Source organism: Lampetra fluviatilis, chromosome 8, assembly GCF_964198595.1.
Source record: "Lampetra fluviatilis chromosome 8, kcLamFluv1.1, whole genome shotgun sequence".
NCBI lineage: Eukaryota > Metazoa > Chordata > Hyperoartia > Petromyzontiformes > Petromyzontidae > Lampetra > Lampetra fluviatilis.
In genome coordinates, this window is record NC_136282.1 from 12,403,584 (window position 1) to 12,420,832 (window position 17,249).

The following is a 17,249-nucleotide window of genomic DNA, read 5'->3' on the forward strand; positions in this document are numbered from 1 at the left end:
CTGTACCACCCGACTGCAACTCTTAAGAGGACACGCTAAGGTCGAGGTCATTCGTGAACTTTGCTTTCAGAAACCAGAAGCATTAACAGCATTTACATTTTGACAAGATAGATCTTAGTGGCCGCAATTGCGCACAACTAAAAATATGATTCCGTGGCGTTTCAATCACAATCGTCATCATAAGCCGTGATCATTCCACTTCTGGATGTGGATGAAAGTCTTCCCAAGCTGTTGCCATCTCTCGTGGTCTTTGCGATGCAACCGGCCTGCATGCAGGGCCATCACTTGAGTTGATTTCATTGCTCCATGTCCAGGGGGGCGCTTCCTCTTGGCAGTCTGTGTTCCCGAAACTTGAAAACACCGATCGTTCAAATCATATCCCCAACATTTTGGGTCAATAGAAGTGCAATTAAAATAGTGTCTCCCAGCGATTGTGGTTACATTTTAGAAACATTATTTGCTTAAAGAAAACAACAACAAAAGCTGGAAAGTGCACAAAGGAGTGGGTGTGTGGAGAGATTCATGCTTTGAATTACATTACGGGGACGGAAACATTAACACACCGAGATAACCATCTGAGGCATATGGCATCTAACAATTAAGAAAAGTTAGCGGGCAATGTGCCTTGCGCACGATACACGACTTTGAATGAAATGAACGGAGGAGTGAATGCATTCATTTACAAACAGCTATTACAATTAAAACGCCTCCCGGCAACTTCGCCTTACATCGGCACACAGCTTCATGACGATGAAGGCCTTAATGTCAATGACGATGATTATGACGGCGATGTTGCAAATTATGGTGATGTTGCAAACCATGATGTTGATGTTTGAAATTGTTCGGTTTGATGATGGTTGGTGGCGCGGTTGTAAATGATGACGCAAATGAATTTGGTGATGCTGGGTTGTGATGGATGTAAATAATTTTGATTCTGATGGAAACTGTTTTTTTGCCGATGGTGATGATGCAAACTCTGATAGTGTTGATTATGCAAATGATGCAGATGAAGATAACGACGATAAGGATGCAGGCCAGAGGTCGCAACCGGGTACCCGATAACCGTACCCTACCCGATACCCGGCTACCCGTACCCGGCCTGGTACGGGTACCCATTTGCGACCCTGGTGCGGCCGGGTACGGGTAGACCGTGAGTCACTGGTGAGTAACTGTTTGTCACTCATTTCCCAACGTCTTGTCTCTTCTCACAATTCAAGTTCCTAGAATCAACCCACCCGCGCCTGCAACATGGCTTCATCCCAGAGGTCGCAATCAGGTACCCGATACCCATACCCGGCCGGGTACGGTACGGGTACGGCCGGGAACGGGTACCCGTTTGCGACCCTGGTGCGGCCGGGTACGGGTAAGGAATCAAAACCCGTTTGCGACCTCTGATGCAGGCACAGGTGCAATGGCAGTGCATGGCAGGGCCTTAGGGTGGAGGAGGGAGAGCGTCGTGGGGGTAATGCACAGCTGTGAGAGGGGCACAGTCTCTGGGGGACTGTTTTGATTCAGCATTAGCTCCATGGGGGGTCTCGGGGGGGCTTTCGAATAAAGAGTTGAAAGCCTTCACATCCGGCCATTACCATAATCTGAGGTTATTGGGGGGGGAGGGGGGGTTTTGGCGGTGGTGTTGGGGGTGGTGGTGGTTTCATCAGAAAACTAAAGGAATTTTGCCACCACGTTTCGGCGGTGTAGCTGTGCCACGGATTGTCATTTTTATTTGTTCGTTTGGCGAAAACTAAAATTCGAAAGTGTTTTGCAAAAACGAGATTAAATATCGAGGCTGAATTCATTTAACGCATCTTAAGCCGACTCCGTTGTGCATCGAGCCAAAGTTTTGTACTTGGGATTGTAAATCAGAAATGAATATTTTATTAGTACAAACTTTGGGAGCTCGAAGGGGTTTTTCTTGCCGCAAACTTCGGGTCATATGTGGGTTTGTGTGCACGAATTCGTGCCAGTGAGTGAGTGTGTGCGCGTGCATATACTTGTGTGTGTTTGTATGTGGAAGTGGTCGGTTGCCCGGCAACGTTGTTAGCTGGACAAACCAACTTGTTGAGCACGCTGCGAAAACTTGTTCCGAACGATTTGTCGATTATGCGCAACTCCATTCGCCGCCGCTTCCACGCACCCGCCACCATTGTCCGCCGCCACGCCTCGTGCGTCGCCATGGCAGCCGGCGGCCCAACGCTGCCGCCGTGGCAACCGGGCAGCCCGGGCAAGGGATTGTGGGGGTTGAACTCTGACCTTACGACCTTGTGGTTTCATCCTGTGACGTTTCTGCCACCCCACACACCCCACACACCCCACACCCCTTGGCTAGGCAGTGCAGTTTTATCACTCTGGTTGGGATCTAGATGAACTCCTTGAAAAAAAAAGAAGAATTGCTTTTGTGTCTTGCGAGAAATGTTGTTTGACGGATGCTGCAGCGGCAGCATGCGTGCAATTGTTTACTGTCGAACTTTAGTGCACTTTGGTTGCGAACTGTTATTGTTACTAGATCATATCTGGTGATTCTGCCAATTTGCAGTGGTGCCCAATTGCAAATATCAAACAAAAACTTTGACGTATGTGGTAAGTGTTGTTATTAGGTGTTTTCGTGTGTGAAAGTACCATTGCAAGCTACGTTGGCAAACTTTATCATATCTTTGATGGTATAAGGTAACCAATTGGTGATCTATGTCCTCATCTAAATTTGATGAAATATCACCCAGGAAACATTTTATTTGGCCCTTCGATGAACTATTTGAAGTTACACGTCGACGCAATGTGCAATGCTCTAAACTCACGATTCAATAAAGCAGTCACCCATTGTGAGACTTAGCCTTAATAATCAGTGACTAAGTTGATTGCTTAATAACCATTAATCATCCGGGTGCTACACTGCCTTCTAAAGTCGCACCAGTTGTGGGAATTGCGCAATTAACTTTCCTCACATTGTCAACCGCGAGTTGACGTGCCATCACCATCTTAGTCAACAACCCACAACGCGGGCCCAAGTTTTAAGCTCCGTCATTTAGCCCAGCTGAGACCCCGTCACCGTCGTAGGTGCACGATAAGGCGATTTGCCGGGTTGGTTCGTTGGTCGTTTTGCTCGAGCTGACCAAGGTGCGACTCGTGAGAGATCCACAACCGTGTAGCGACGGCCAGATTGGGGGAAGGGCAGAGCCGATCGCGTCCCCCATTACATGCCGGGCACATCCACAGCTCCTGCCGCCGCCCGTTGTCCTCGTGTCCTTGATTGATGCTCCGAGTGTCAAACAGCGGCTCTGGGAATAAATAAAAAGAAAGCCGGGGTCGTGGAGACAATGAGTTGAGCGGCATTTGAACTTCAAACATTTACCCCCTCGCACGCCACCCCCCACCCCCCACAACATCTACACACCCACCCAGCCCGACCCATCGACCGACTGACCCACCCATCCACCCACCCACACACGCATCGACCGACTGACCCACCCACCCGCCCACCCCTTCCTCGTACCCATGGACAGCAAAAAGGGTTTGAAAGGCATTTGTCCAAAGAATTTGCCATCTTTGAAGAAGCACATCTGATTTTGCGATTGGTGGTGCGTATCCTCCTGACTTATTCTGAAAGCCTTTTGTGTGGGAATATTCATTCACTTTTAAATGTTGTGGCCGTGGTATTTTTCGTGGATGCTTGTCGCGTTCTGTTATAAACATCGGCGCTATCTCAATATATGCGCACAGCCGCCCTTCTCTGGAGCTTTGTTGTTTGTGAGTAGCTGAACGTAAGGAGAATTGATATTCCCATGTTTCCACGCTATTTTCAAATTACATTGCGTGCTGATGAAATCGGGTTTCTCACGAAGAGCGATTGAATTTATTCCGGCTTCGCTGCACTTTTTCGTGGCACACCAACCTTAACTGCAGGTGGTGGGCCCAAAATTGTGTTTAAGTTTCGCTTTGAAATTCAATTCAAGAAACGCTCTGTGCCGCAGCATCGTCAATCTCACTCAAGTTAAACGTAAGCGCCATGTTGGCACAAAAAAAGACCCAGTACACCTCACCACAGCTGTCGTTAACATCTTTTTTTTATTGGAAGAAGTGTTGTCCAACTTGTTAGCCTACTGTATGGTTTCTGTTATACAGCAGTGTTAATGTGGGCGTTGATGAGTTATTTTTGGTTTCATAAACCATGATAAATCTGCTGCTGAATAAAGGTCTCGCCAAGGAATTGCCTTCTGTCGCCGTCCTGTGATGCAACCTTTTTTGGGGTGCCACGGTGGCGAGATGTTAACTACCTCGCCTGTTGTGCAGGAGGTCGTGGGTTCGATCCCGACCCTGACGCCTGTATATTTGGAGTTTGCGTGTCTCCCCGTAGTCGCGTGGATTCATCTCCGGGTCGTCCGGTTTTTCCTCCACATTTAGAAACATGCATTTCGAGTATTTGGCTACAATATATTCCTACTTGATAAGCCACTTTGTTGAGTGATCATTTGTGGCCAGGTCACTTCTGAAAAAGAGCTATATAGCCGAGTGGGCCTTACCTGGTAAAATAAAAATAGTTTAGCTTCATAGTTGAGTTTATTTGTAAGTCTCATTATTTGCGCTTAACAAAGGGAAACTTTAGCAGACAAATTGGGAGTCCTATGGAGGTTCACTCTTCCCAAAATAGCATGAAGAAGTTGTCACACTAGCTCCAGTTAAGTGTACACCTGGAGCCCTTCTTTAAAGCCACTGCTGGATGAGGGATCATGGGGCTAATTTAACCTTACTTCACCACTCTGGTTAGTGTGGGCTGGGGAAGGTGGGGATCATAAACATTGGAGCATAGAAGTGCGTACAGCGAGCAATGGATTTGGCTGCACTGCCCTCTGTTGACAACATAACTAGTTACATACCAAGACCGCATTATTGCAATGAAGACCAATTGCAGTGCATTTGCAAGTTGAAATGTTACGTGGATTGCTTGTTATGTTATGAACACTTTAAAACATAAAGGGACCAAAAACACTGCACTGACACCACCGAAAATCGCAAGCCAATTATTGAATGCACAATCCAGCATTAGTTGCCGTATAGTACAGTACTAAACTAGGACTGCCATTCGGGGGACGTTTTTGTGCAGCTTGGAGACACCGCTAACAACAAGTCCGCATTGCCATTACTTTGCACACTGATACATTTTTGAACTTTTGGGAGCGCAGATTTTTTTTCCCTTAATTTTTTAAGACACCTAAAATAAATGTACCATCGTAAGCATTGTACAGGTCTCACCGGCGCTGACTGTGCGTGTGTATGTATGTCGAACTTCTGTCGCACCGTACGTAGCCAACCGTGCTAATCGGAGGTGCCGTGTATGTGCGCACACCATGTGTCCATGCAGGTGGTGTGGCGGTGCGCCAGGCCACGCGCAAGCTGTCCGCGCGGCCCACGCTTGGCAAGGCAGAGCAGCCGAACCCCATGAAGAAGCCGCAGGCGTTGCCCGAGAGGAACGCGGCGGCGGTGGCGGCGGCGGCTGCGACAGTGGCGGCGGCGAAAGTATCGGCGCCGGCGAGGACGGAGGTCAGGAGCGGCCCCCGGCCCGCTGGTGGCACGGCGGGGACGCGCTCCGAGAGCTCGCTGACCCGTGCGCTGGGCCGACTTGCCATCACCAAGACCACGCAGGCGACGCGGTATGATTTCCGGCCACGGCTAATGCCGGTGTCGAACGGTATCTGAACCAGTCCAGGGCTCGCCCGCCATTCACTGACCCGCATTGGTCCCGCGCCTCTAATTACCGCGGTTTGCTCTGTGTGGTGCGAATGAAGTTCAACGTGCATACACACATGACCAGTGTAGTGCAGTATGGTCAAACATCCCCCACGTCCTGTATAGCAGACACATGAGGGATCTCCATGTAAGTTCTGCTGGATGACTTTTGGCACGTAGTTCCCCGATTCAGATGTCGGTGAAAGTTCACTTTTGGTAAAGATGTGCCCATGTCTCCATCACCAGCAAATGTGGCAATTCACCGCAGCACGCTGGTTCGATTGTGAACTCGAGGTATGAATCCAACCCACATTTTCGTCATCTCCGTAACTCAACACAAGCCATTGGGCAGCGCTCACCTCTGTTTGCGATCCTGAGGTCGTCATGGGAAATTCCACATTCCCCATGGCACTGGGATGGCAATCTGTAGGTAAGTCAACTCACCACAAAATGGCACTCGTTTTGTTGATCCTGGATAGATTATGAGCTAGGCCACCCTCCCAACGGGGATTTGAACTCCTGACCTTTAGGTTTCGAGTATGTCGCTCAACAACAGCGCCCTCTGGCCAGCATGCACACGCCATGGACTATTTTAATACCTCTGACCGGCCAGTTTGGTAAACTTGAGTTTAAGTCACCTATAAGTGTGAGCAAGTAACGGAAGTGCCGTGTGTGCAGACCTGCCTATAAAAAAAATCATTTAAAATCCTAAAAGCGATTTAGTATTCCAGTGGTAACTCTTTCAGATGCACTTTTTACAGTCGATTATTTCGGTGCCAGCTCTAAATCTTTTGCTCCGATTTCTGGGCGCTGCCCACTTCGTCCAGCGGTAGTCGTAGTTTAGTGTGCGACGCGCAGAGCGTTTACCGCAAATGCGCGCGTGTGTGTGTGTGAGTGAGTGCGTGAGAGTGGGGAATGGAAGTGTGGTGGCGGTTAGCGTGCCGCACTTCGAACCCGGCGACCCGAGTTCCATTCCCGCTCACGGCCAACACCAGTGACGATTCTCAGAAACGGTCCTGGGCCTCCCCTAGGTCGGCTCAGCCTAAAATGAGTACCTGGTGCAGTGTGTAAACATCGCCACAGGGGAGACAAAGGCGGCCGGACGTGGTGCTGGCAACCCACCCCATCCTGTGGCCTGCTGGCCTAACAGCACTTGCCCCAACAGTCCGTTGAGACTGTATGGAGGATCTTTGTCTTTGTGCGTGAGAGGGAGAGTGAGAGCAAGAGTGTGTGTGTGTGTGCGCGCAAGAAAAAGGGGAGGTAGAATTCCTCATTTCCTAGTGTCTGGCCTCCCCGGTGGTCAGTTTAATAAACCGAGGCATTGTTGTGGTGCCTGATGAATGGATTACTTACAGAAGCCCTGTCAGCCTGCGACAGTGTAGGGATGAATGTGAAGATATATCGGGGAGGAGCCGGGGGGGGGGGTGTGTGAGCCGCACGGGGGGGGGGGGGGTGGACGAGCCAAGGCATTGTTAGGCCACTGTAGAAAATCTGTGCTGTGGGAGCTGTGGAGGTGGTGGGAGAGGTGGGGAGGGGGGGATAAAGAAGAGGGGGGTGGATGCTTGATGAACATCATGTCGAGATGCCAGCGGAAAGTCCTGCAACTGTGGCATCTTCATGCGCTCATTGTTTTGTCGTCGCGCACCGACCGCGACTGAAGGTTTTCCCTTGCGGTGCAGAATAATGATTTTACTCTCTTTAACGGTATCCTGCCCCCAGTGACCTGACGAATTTTTTTATGATTCGGGAATCACGATTCGAAAAAAAAATTAATATCTTACCAATATTGTTTTTGGTGAACCTGCAGCTGCGTTTGGCAGTGGTGCACAAGCGCAAATAATATAACTTAACACGAGTCAAATAAAACTGTCTTAAAAGTATATTATTGCAGAGGTTTCGGGCAGTGAGCCCTTCTTCACAGCACTTCGGGAGGCCTCTCCGTGCCATGCGTTGGCGTTGCTTCTTGTTTTGTTCTGCCTCGTGTTGTGCAGTTTTGTTCTAAGTGTAACATTTGGTGGACTGTTTTGCATACAGTTTGCATGAATCACAAGTGATAGGTTCTCACACGACTCGATTGCATCATCGATTCACACACACAGTTACAAACCGAGGTAGGCGTCAGTGCATAAAAAACATTTTAATCGGTGCAATAATTTCGTCATTCCATGCCTTGTACATCGGTAACTTCCTAAAATAAAATGGATATTTAAAAGTATGAAACTAAACACTTGATACAAAATTTAACAAATTACTTTTATAACAACAGTAATAATTGAATTAAAAAAATAATGCACAATATACAACAAAGACGGTCACTGCATCGTGCGCTTTCAAAATGCGCTTCTGCGGCCGTCTGGAACGCTCTTCCTTCCGATATTAGGAAGCCGCTGGAGCTATGCACTTTTACATCTAGATTCAAAACTAATTCCTTTAGAACTCTTTTTAATGTTTAGTTTGTTGTCCTTCCCCCAAACCTCCAATTAGCACAGTTTACTACGTACGGTGCGAAAGAAGTTCAACATACATACAACAATGTTAAATTCAATCAAATTTACTCTAACATACATTTGCTCAGTCAAATAACTTTTTTTTTACCTAACGCGCTATTTCACCTGACCCACTGACCGTGCCGCTTAGAGCCGTGACCCACTGCCTGATGAACTGTACTGTGATCGCCATGTGGCCGTCAGCAGCACCAGGCCCTTCTCCACGTCGTCGCATCGGCGCGACGGTGCCGCGGGGGGCGGCGGGGGTGGCGGCGGGAAGATCGAGACGCTGGAGGACGTGGCGCGCCTCATCCGAGACGGGCACTGCAAGAACATCGTGCTCATGGCTGGCGCCGGCTTGAGCACCGCCAGCGGAATCCCCGACTTCCGGTGCGCGGGGAAGGATCGTCGTTTTGGCTCGTCGCGGTTTTTTTCATGAATCGTGACGCTTCTGGATGGGGGAAATGATTTTTGAGTATCGGTTCGTCCGATTTAGTTGACCGTATGCTTATTTCGCGATTGATTTTTATCTTGCATTGTTTGTACGGATTTTTTTTATTGCGTTAGCTTTACGGTAAGATTAGCGTACGAGTTACATTCTGAATAAGCAATTCTGAAAACCACGATTAGGTACATGTTTCCTTGAGAGTAAAAAAGCAATTAAAATTCGTCTTCAAATTTTTTTTTAGTTCTTATATTCAATGCTACTTCATTGAAAGAATAGCTTTACATGCATAACTTTGTGTTAATCGTGTATTTTGGCCAAACACAATTGGTCGTGTTATTCGCCGCGCGCTTACTCTCCACTAAATCCCACGTGTACAGTGCCCGGACAGAGGCTATTCACCTCGCCACGCCACGCGCAACACTGGCTTTACACTTCTCCTGGCTTAGCCGCAATCACCGGCCATGACGGGGAAAGTTTTTCATTTTATTATTTAGCCTTCCACCGTTTCTCCCTTTAACCACCACCCCCGCCCCCAACCACCGCACACACATCGCTCCTTCTCGTCCCTTCATATGCAGATGCAGCTCGCCCACCGTTCTGAATGCAAAATGCACCAGGGCAAGCCGTTTAACGGATTATTTAATTAGGCCCCAAACGCAGGGGATTTTTGGGCCGGTGTCTAAATAGCCGGGCGTTGCACAAAGGCCCGGCGGGGGCAGGCAGCGAGGGTGTTTATTACCGGAGTGTTTGCGCTGGTGCCGTTTGTCATTGGGCTGCTGCAAAAGGGGTTCACCGGGGGCCGTCGTGTTGGGGGGGGGGGGTAGAGCGAGGATCGGGGTTGGTGCCTGGGCACCCCCTTTCACTTTTCCCTTGCACACACCGCCCGCCCCCCCCCCCCACTCCTCCCGTGTGCCGCCTTTTCTTTGGGTCGCTTTTTTTTTGCTCGCTCGCTCCAACTCTAAGGGAGAGTACGCGGCCCGTCGCGGCTTGGGCAAATAGCAACAGCTTCGCGACAGAGTATCCAACGAGCGATGGAGCCGGCCGTGTGTGTGCGTGGGGGTCCTGTTAAGTGAGCAGTAATTTTCGTTTGTGCGTGCGTGCGCGCTTTTGCGTGGTCGTGTGAATCTCGAGACGGATACATTTGCGGTGGCTTAAAATATTTAAGCAACCCCTCCTCTGCCCTCCCCACCCCCCACTGCCCCCCCCCCCCCCCGCTGCCCCCCCCCCCACTCATGAACTCCCATCTCCTTGGACAGGTCCTCACCAACTTAAAGGCTCGCGAAGGGGCCAGATGATAAGTGGCCGTGTTACAATGTGACGTGTGCCACTTTTTCAGCGACCCAGCCGCAGTCACTTAGTTTTTACATCATTTGAGTTTGCATTTAATAGGTGCTACATCACGGTTTAGTTAAATTATAATTATACAATCCAAGAAACGTTCTCATAAGTCTCAGTAGTTTTATTCAGGATGTTCCTATGTTGAGATGTACGGCCTTGTTGGTTAATGAAGTAGTATGTAATCGGGGCAAAACCCACACTTATTAATAATGCCCGATCCAGGAAAGCCTTGAGGTTTTTTTTTTTACTTGCAAGAGGATCCTGCAGCGGGATATTTGGCCAATGGGATATGTTTGGCATGTGGGGAAGCAACCTGGAGAACGCAGAATAAAAGCCCATGTGTATGCGAGGAAAACGCTCGCGCCTCCGCACAGATAAGTTCAATCCACAGATGGAACCAGCACATTGAATTATCTGTGGACTGAACTTCATGGCTGCACTGCCATCTCTTGGCAACCTCACAGCTCACTTCTCATACAAAGTGGCAATTTGCCGATCGTCTATGCCCTACACAAACACAGACAACTTACATTGTAACTGGTCCATAAGAGGATTTTTTTTGGGTTAGATCGTGTAAATATAAATGTGTCGTTAAACCCGCCAACACCCGACACGGCCAATTAGTAAGGTTTGCTACGTAAACAGAATAAGCCAATTTGTTACTAGTACAGTGCACACCGGTGTGTTGGAGAGTAAACCCACAACATTTACAATTCGAGTACGACATTTCGCCAGTAATTACAACCAGCATCATCAGGCGACAGTCCAATTTATATTTACGCGATCTAACCCAAAATAAACCCCTCTTATGGATAATATTGATCGCGGAAGCCTACGTGTTAAACAAATGTAACTGGTATTGCCACAATATGCCAATGCTGGAAAATGACCTGCACAGCACTCAGTTGGGATGACACATAACAGCAACATCACCCCTTCCTCCCCCCACTACAGCGACTTGGCAGGGGGGGACCCCCTTCTGAAAATGTCTCGAGACTTGGTGAAGATTTTCCTGGTAAACAAAATTAACGAGAAGAATAATAGTAGAAAACAATGTTATTCCCCCCCCCCCCTCTCTTCCCGCGTCTATTAAAACGTTTTATTTTGCCAGGTAAGGCCCACTCACCTATGTAGCTCTTTTTCAGAAGCAACCTGGCCACAAATGATAGCTCAACGAAGTGGCTTATCAAGAGGAGATGTATCGCAGCTAAATACTCGAAAACACACGCTTCTAAATGTGGCGGGAAAAACTGGAGGACACGGAGAAAAATCCACGTGACTACGGGGAGAACATGCAAAACTCCAAATAAACAAGCGTCAGGGTCGGGATCGAACCCACGACCTCCTGAATACTAGGCGAGGTAATTAACATCCCGCCGCCCGTCTGTGCGTAGGACGCCAGGCACGGGGCTCTACGACAACCTGCAGCGCTACCAGCTGCCCTTCCCCGAGGCCGTGTTCGACCTCGACTTCTTTGCCGTCGACCCGAAGCCCTTCTTCACTTTGGCGCAGGAGCTGTACCCCGGCAACTGCCGCCCCAACGAGGCGCACTACTTTGCGCGCCTGTTGCACGAGCGCCGGCTGCTCCTGCGCCTCTACACGCAGAACATCGACGGCCTGGAGAGACGTGAGGGAGTCGCGGTTTCATTGGGGGGTGCTCGATGGGCGTGCAACTATGCGTCGATTTTTAGGTCTGATCGCCCCGATATCCCGATTGTGCCAGAGGTTGGCATGTCCTGTCATCTTGGCAACTGTTAAGAAAACCCAGTGGGCTTGGGTAGAACAATTCGCAAGAAGGCACGTTGGCCGAAGGTCGATACTGGTGATAGCGGCCTCTAAAATGAGGGAATGCGCCTGCCAGCACGTCAACTGTGGAGATTGAGCGATGAATTCAGCTCGTGTGCACTGCTAGATCGATCGCTGCGTCGCGAGACAGTGAGGGACGGCAGCGATTTGTGGCAAGGTCTTCATGCCGCAGTGGATAAGACCATGGCCGACGATAATGACGGCATCTCTCTGTATTTCCACGCAAACTCCTTTCGTCCTCACAGCAGCTTTTGGCTAGGCCATCGAATAAAGACAGTCACCGCATCACGTGCTTTCAGATGCGCTTCTGCGGTCATCTGGAAGACTCTACCTTCCGACATTAGCAAGCCACTGGACCTATGTACTTTTAAATCTAGATTGAAAATTAATTTCTTTAGAACTGCTTTTCGTGTTTTGTTTGTCGTCCTCCTCCGATTAGCACAGTTGGCTACGTACGTTTGCACCGTACGTAGCCAACCGTGCTAATCGGAGGCGAGAAAGAAGTTTAGCATACATGCGTAAGGTTCGAAAGAAGTTCAACGTACACACACACACACGTGTGCTGCGGTGCGATAGTGGCGGGACTGCCGCCGGACATGCTGGTGGAGGCGCATGGGACGTTCGCCAGCGCCACCTGCACGCAGTGCCGCAAGCCGCAGCCGGGAGACCAAGTGCGGGTAGGAACTCCAACCGCTGTCATCGCCTCCGACGTGTGTCCTCGTCCGTTTACGTACAAGGGAAATAGGCACCTTATTTGAGTTTGATGTTTCCGTAACGTAATTGTAATTGCACAACAAGCGGTCTAAAAAAAATCTTCCCAAGTCGACGTGTTCTACGGGATAATCCTACAAATTGCTTTTACTGCAATTGGATCGTGTACATGGATGATCAAATTGTGCATATAAGAATCGGTTAATTCTTAATATATGCAAATCGTATGCAAACCGCACCTACGGTTAGCATGGTTGGCTACGTACGGTGCGAAAGAAGTTCAGCATACAGACAGACATACAAATCGTATGCCTAGCAGTACTTCATAAAACAAGGCAACAACAACATAAATGGGAAAAGAGACGGCGAGAAATGAATTGAATTGTGACCCCGAACAAGCGATATTAATCGATATCTTTGGTTTTTTCGGTAAAGTCACGTAGGTAAGAAAAGGAAAATAAATTAAATCACTGTATCAAGGTAATTTTGTTGTGACGGTTCCACCTGAAGACGGAGGCTTGTGTTGCCTCTGAAACGTCGTGATTTAATTTATTTTCCTTTTCTTACCCCACGTGACTTTACCGAAAAAACCAAAGAGTATGGACCCTTGCACTCACGCAAGCTTCAAATCTAGAATTAATCGATATCGCCGAGAGGGTGACTCGTAACATGCCGAGTAGCAAGCAGGTCTACGATCGCAAGGCTGTGCTGCTCTAATTCACTGCTCAATAGATGGCGTTCTTATTATCATCTTGAACAAATAGCGGCACAAGTAAAGAGAGCCTTGAAGCCGGTGCAAGACAGGAGCAGGTGGTCTCGTTTGGAGCGGTGAGGCATTGGAGAGCGCACTGCGCTTGTGGACTCCGCAAACCGTCTTTGATTCTCGGCCATGGCTAAAAACAGTGGCAAGCGATACCCGAACCAGTCCTGGGGCATCACCTTCACCAGCGTGGTGAAGTATGGACGAAACAATCCCACGACCCACATGGCATGGGGAGGCTTTCATCCACCAGCGGATTGACGAAGGCTGTGTACATACAAAAAAATTGCCCAGATCTTAACTCGCTCGCTTGATGTACAGGAGGTCGTGGGTTCAATCTCGACCTTGACGCCTGTATATTTGGAGTTTGCATGTCTCCCCGTGGTCCCGTGGATTTGTCCCCGGGTCCTCCGGTTTTTCCTCCACGTTTAGAAACATGCTTTTAGAGTATTTGGCTTCTAACACGTTCCTTCGGAGTAGGCAGGTAGGAACTTGGTTGGACAGCGCTGCAGCGCATTCGTGCGATCTGTGTCACGCGGCGCAAGCTGCTTGGGGCGGCGCGTCACGTGGTGCTGAGCCTGCCCGAAGCGCTCTATAAAATACAAATCGAGGGCGTGGCTATGCACGACAGACAGAAAGACAAATAATTCTTGGTGGGCAGTGTGGAACTGTTGTTCCTACCTGTATAAATTTCCACATGATGAGCTATCATTTATGGCTAGGTTGCTTCTGAAAAGAGCTGCATAGCTCAGCGGGCCTTATTTGATCAAATAAAGATGTAGTTTAGTTTATACATTTTTCTTTGATGTGCATTGCTTACGTTTGACTGTGCATCTACACGATATTATTTGACTTCTGTATATTTTTTTACTTCTCTCCCAGCGCACCGTCATGAGCGGCAAGATCCCCCACTGCGGCGCGTGTTCCGCCGTCGTCAAGCCCGACATCGTGTTTTTTGGCGAGGACCTTCCCAGGCGCTTCTACGCCTACGACCAGGACTTCTCCATGGCCGACCTGCTCATCGTCATCGGCACCTCGCTGGAGGTGAAGTCGTCGTCTTCGGCGGTCGCGGTCGTTGGCCCGCTTCGCACCGATCCCGCCGAGTCGCCGTGTCGCTCGCGAATTACTTCACGCTTGCACGGCACTGTCGGCGCAGCGTCACCAAAGTGAGCCATTTGTCATGCAGCAAACTCGGGAGAGAGGAGGGGACCCTGTGACGTACGTAGCCAACCGTGCTCATCAGATGTGGGCTATACGATTTGGGAGGGCCATTGCTCACTTTGCAAACTTGTCATTGTGCAAATGAGCAAGGCGAGGTGCGTGCTAAGAATTCCACCAAGAGGTAGGAAGAAGAACACATGGATGAGAGAGAGAGACCTCTGGTAAAAGAGCTTCGTTTGAGGGGCTTTACGCGGCGGGGTCGTTGAGTTTGGCTGTCGGGACTTGGGAAGGGGAAAGGATTTTGCTTTAGGGTGCTGCCAGGAGGCACCCTTTAAGAAGTGAGCTCACATGGGGGGGGGCATGGGGGTCAGGAGAAGACCCCCAGGGAGTTGGCAGCAAAGGGGTGCAACGCTGCTATGTGCCATCTTGGTGTGTGCTGCTCCTCGCCTGACTTCCTGTTGGTGGTAGTGGTAGTGTCAGCGTTTCGCTCATTGCGCTACGAACCTGGCAACCCGAGTTCGATTGCCGCTCATGGCCAACACCAGTGACGAATATCTGAAGCAGTCCAGGGCCTCCCCTAGGTCGACTCAGCCTAAATTGAGTACCCAGTGCGATGCGTATAAACTTTGCCACTAGGGTGACAAAGCGGCCAGGCGTGGTGCTGGCAACCCACCCCCTCGTGTGCCATTCCGGCCTTCGTAGGCACCCGCTAACAGCACTGGCCCCAACCGTCCGTTCAGGCTACACGGGGGGGGATCTTTGCCTTGCGGCGTGCGCAGGTGATGCCGTTCGCGGGTCTGGTCAGCGCGGTGCGGCCCGGTGTGCCGCGGCTGCTGCTGAACCGCGAGGCGGTGGGCCTCTTCCGCCGCGCCGCCTCTTCCCCGACGGACGTGGCGCACTTGGACGACGTGGTGGCTGGCGTGCGGCGACTCACAAACCTCCTGGGCTGGGACGCCGAGCTGGATCGTCTCATCGCCACCGAGAGCAAACGCGTGAGTTTACAACGACGGCAACAGCAATGATGATGTCGTGGTTGAAGGTGAATGCGCAGCAATGCAGTTTGTTGCTCATGGCCACTGCCGGCAGAAAAGTCTCCACGACAGGGAGATCTCTGCAGAGCCCCTTGATAAGGTTAGTTCATATATTATTGGTTCTTTCGGTAAAGTCACGTAGAAGGGAAATAAAAAATAAAAAAAATAAAAAAATAAACAATATTTCCCTTCTACGTGACTTAACCAAAAGAGCCAAGAATATGAATCCCTGCAGTCACGAAAGCTTTAAATAAAAAAAAAGGTTCGTTAAGCCTACTCTTTTAAGATAGCCACACATTCCCAGACTCACTTTCAGGAACGTCCTATACAATTATAGTGTTTTGGCCAATTGGCTTTGAATGAGTGTTTTGCTTTGTTCAGAATGAAACCTTAGAACCCAGATAAGCCAACAGAGCATACGTGGGCATAACACTCAAAGGTCCACATAGACACGTTCATGAACCCACTTGCTGTACTGCAATGGCCACCTCGCGTGAAACATTAGCAGAATTTTGAAGTATCGCAAATCTGTGATCCGCCAACCCTTGCCTCCAAAGTGATGGTTCACAGTGGTATGCCACCATGGGCAGCTAACATGCGCGAGATTTGTCGTCGATGCCATTGTGGTCGAATGGGTCTTTCGGGATTTAACAGTAGCCACAAGGTTTATACTCCAAGACCCATGGGCCGTCTCTGACCTATTTCATCTTGTACTTGGCCCAAAATCTGTAAAAGAAAAGTTCTAAGTTACCGTTGCCCTCCCGCAGGTTACACACGGACAAAGCGAGAGCACAAACGCACCTCCGATTAGCGCGGTTGGCAATGTCCGGTGTGAAAGAAGTTCAACGTGCATACATACCAACGTCTTTCCATACGGATGGAATTCTCCAAAAACCCCTTTCGCAGTCGGTGCCCCCGCAAAAATCATCCATCCTCTGAGCCCTTTATTCAGCTCCCTTTATGTTTCTGCAGTGGAGCAACGGCCGCATACAGCGTCTCTCTGCAGGCCGTCCGCTCGGATGACACTGAAACGCGTGGGGTTTTCTGTGCGCAAGCACGGCGAGGCTTATCAAAGATGCTTAAAATATATTTCCCGTGCAAGTGTGTGTGCGCGCGTGTGTGTCTTTGAAGTGGTGGGGAGCGGTGGTGTAGTGGTCAGTGCGCTGCGCTATGAACCTGGTGACTCAAGTTCGATTGCCGCTCACGGCCAACACCGGTGATGATTATCTGAACCTGGTCATGGGGCCTCCCCTAGGTCGACTCAACTTCAAATGAGTACCTGGTGCGGTGTGTAAACCACCACTAGGGAGACAAAGGCAGCCGGGCGTGGTGTTGGCCACCCACCCCCTCATGTGCCGTGCCGGTCTTCATAGGTGTTCGCTAACAGCACTTGCCCCAACAATCTGGTCAGGCTATACGGAGGATCTTTGTCTTTGCTAGTTTGAAATGCAACGCCGTTGTTTCATTAGTATCGTCAATTATCTGACATGATCGTTCGCTGTAAAACATAATAACAATGCTCGCCTTGATGAAAGCTCGACGTGCGACAATCCGTCGATTGTTGAACTTAAGGTACGCGCATTGAGTTGGCCAGGTAAGCGCTGTGTTTTTAATTTATATTAATTGCATACCCCAATCCGATGACCAAATCATCAGATCTCGACAATTGAGCATGGGTTGAGCTTGGATGGGCAACCACCATGCATGCCAGGTTGTCAACAACGGCATCTGCGGGATTTTGCTACAATGCGGGCAGCAGAGGGCAGTGCACCAAATGCATTGCTATATTT

At 49.7% G+C, this 17,249-nt stretch overlaps 2 protein-coding genes across 3 annotated transcripts in view; both read left to right on the forward strand.

The window, feature by feature from the left end:
- The window catches only part of BET1L (Bet1 golgi vesicular membrane trafficking protein like), a 355,770-nt gene that overhangs the window by 302,072 nt on the left and 36,449 nt on the right, over positions 1–17,249 (forward strand). The window lies entirely within an intron of this gene.
- The window catches only part of SIRT3 (sirtuin 3), a 29,606-nt gene that overhangs the window by 9,619 nt on the left and 2,738 nt on the right, over positions 1–17,249 (forward strand). The window contains exons 2-7 of one of the 2 annotated variants that reach the window (XM_078859178.1): positions 5,354–5,642; positions 8,409–8,594; positions 11,385–11,617; positions 12,373–12,473; positions 14,150–14,311; positions 15,208–15,420. In XM_078859178.1, the coding sequence (XP_078715304.1) occupies positions 5,354–5,642; positions 8,409–8,594; positions 11,385–11,617; positions 12,373–12,473; positions 14,150–14,311; positions 15,208–15,420 (1,184 nt within the window). The remainder of the gene's footprint in view (positions 1–5,353; positions 5,643–8,408; positions 8,595–11,384; positions 11,618–12,372; positions 12,474–14,149; positions 14,312–15,207; positions 15,421–17,249) is intronic. The other variant, XM_078859179.1, reaches the window with a different exon arrangement.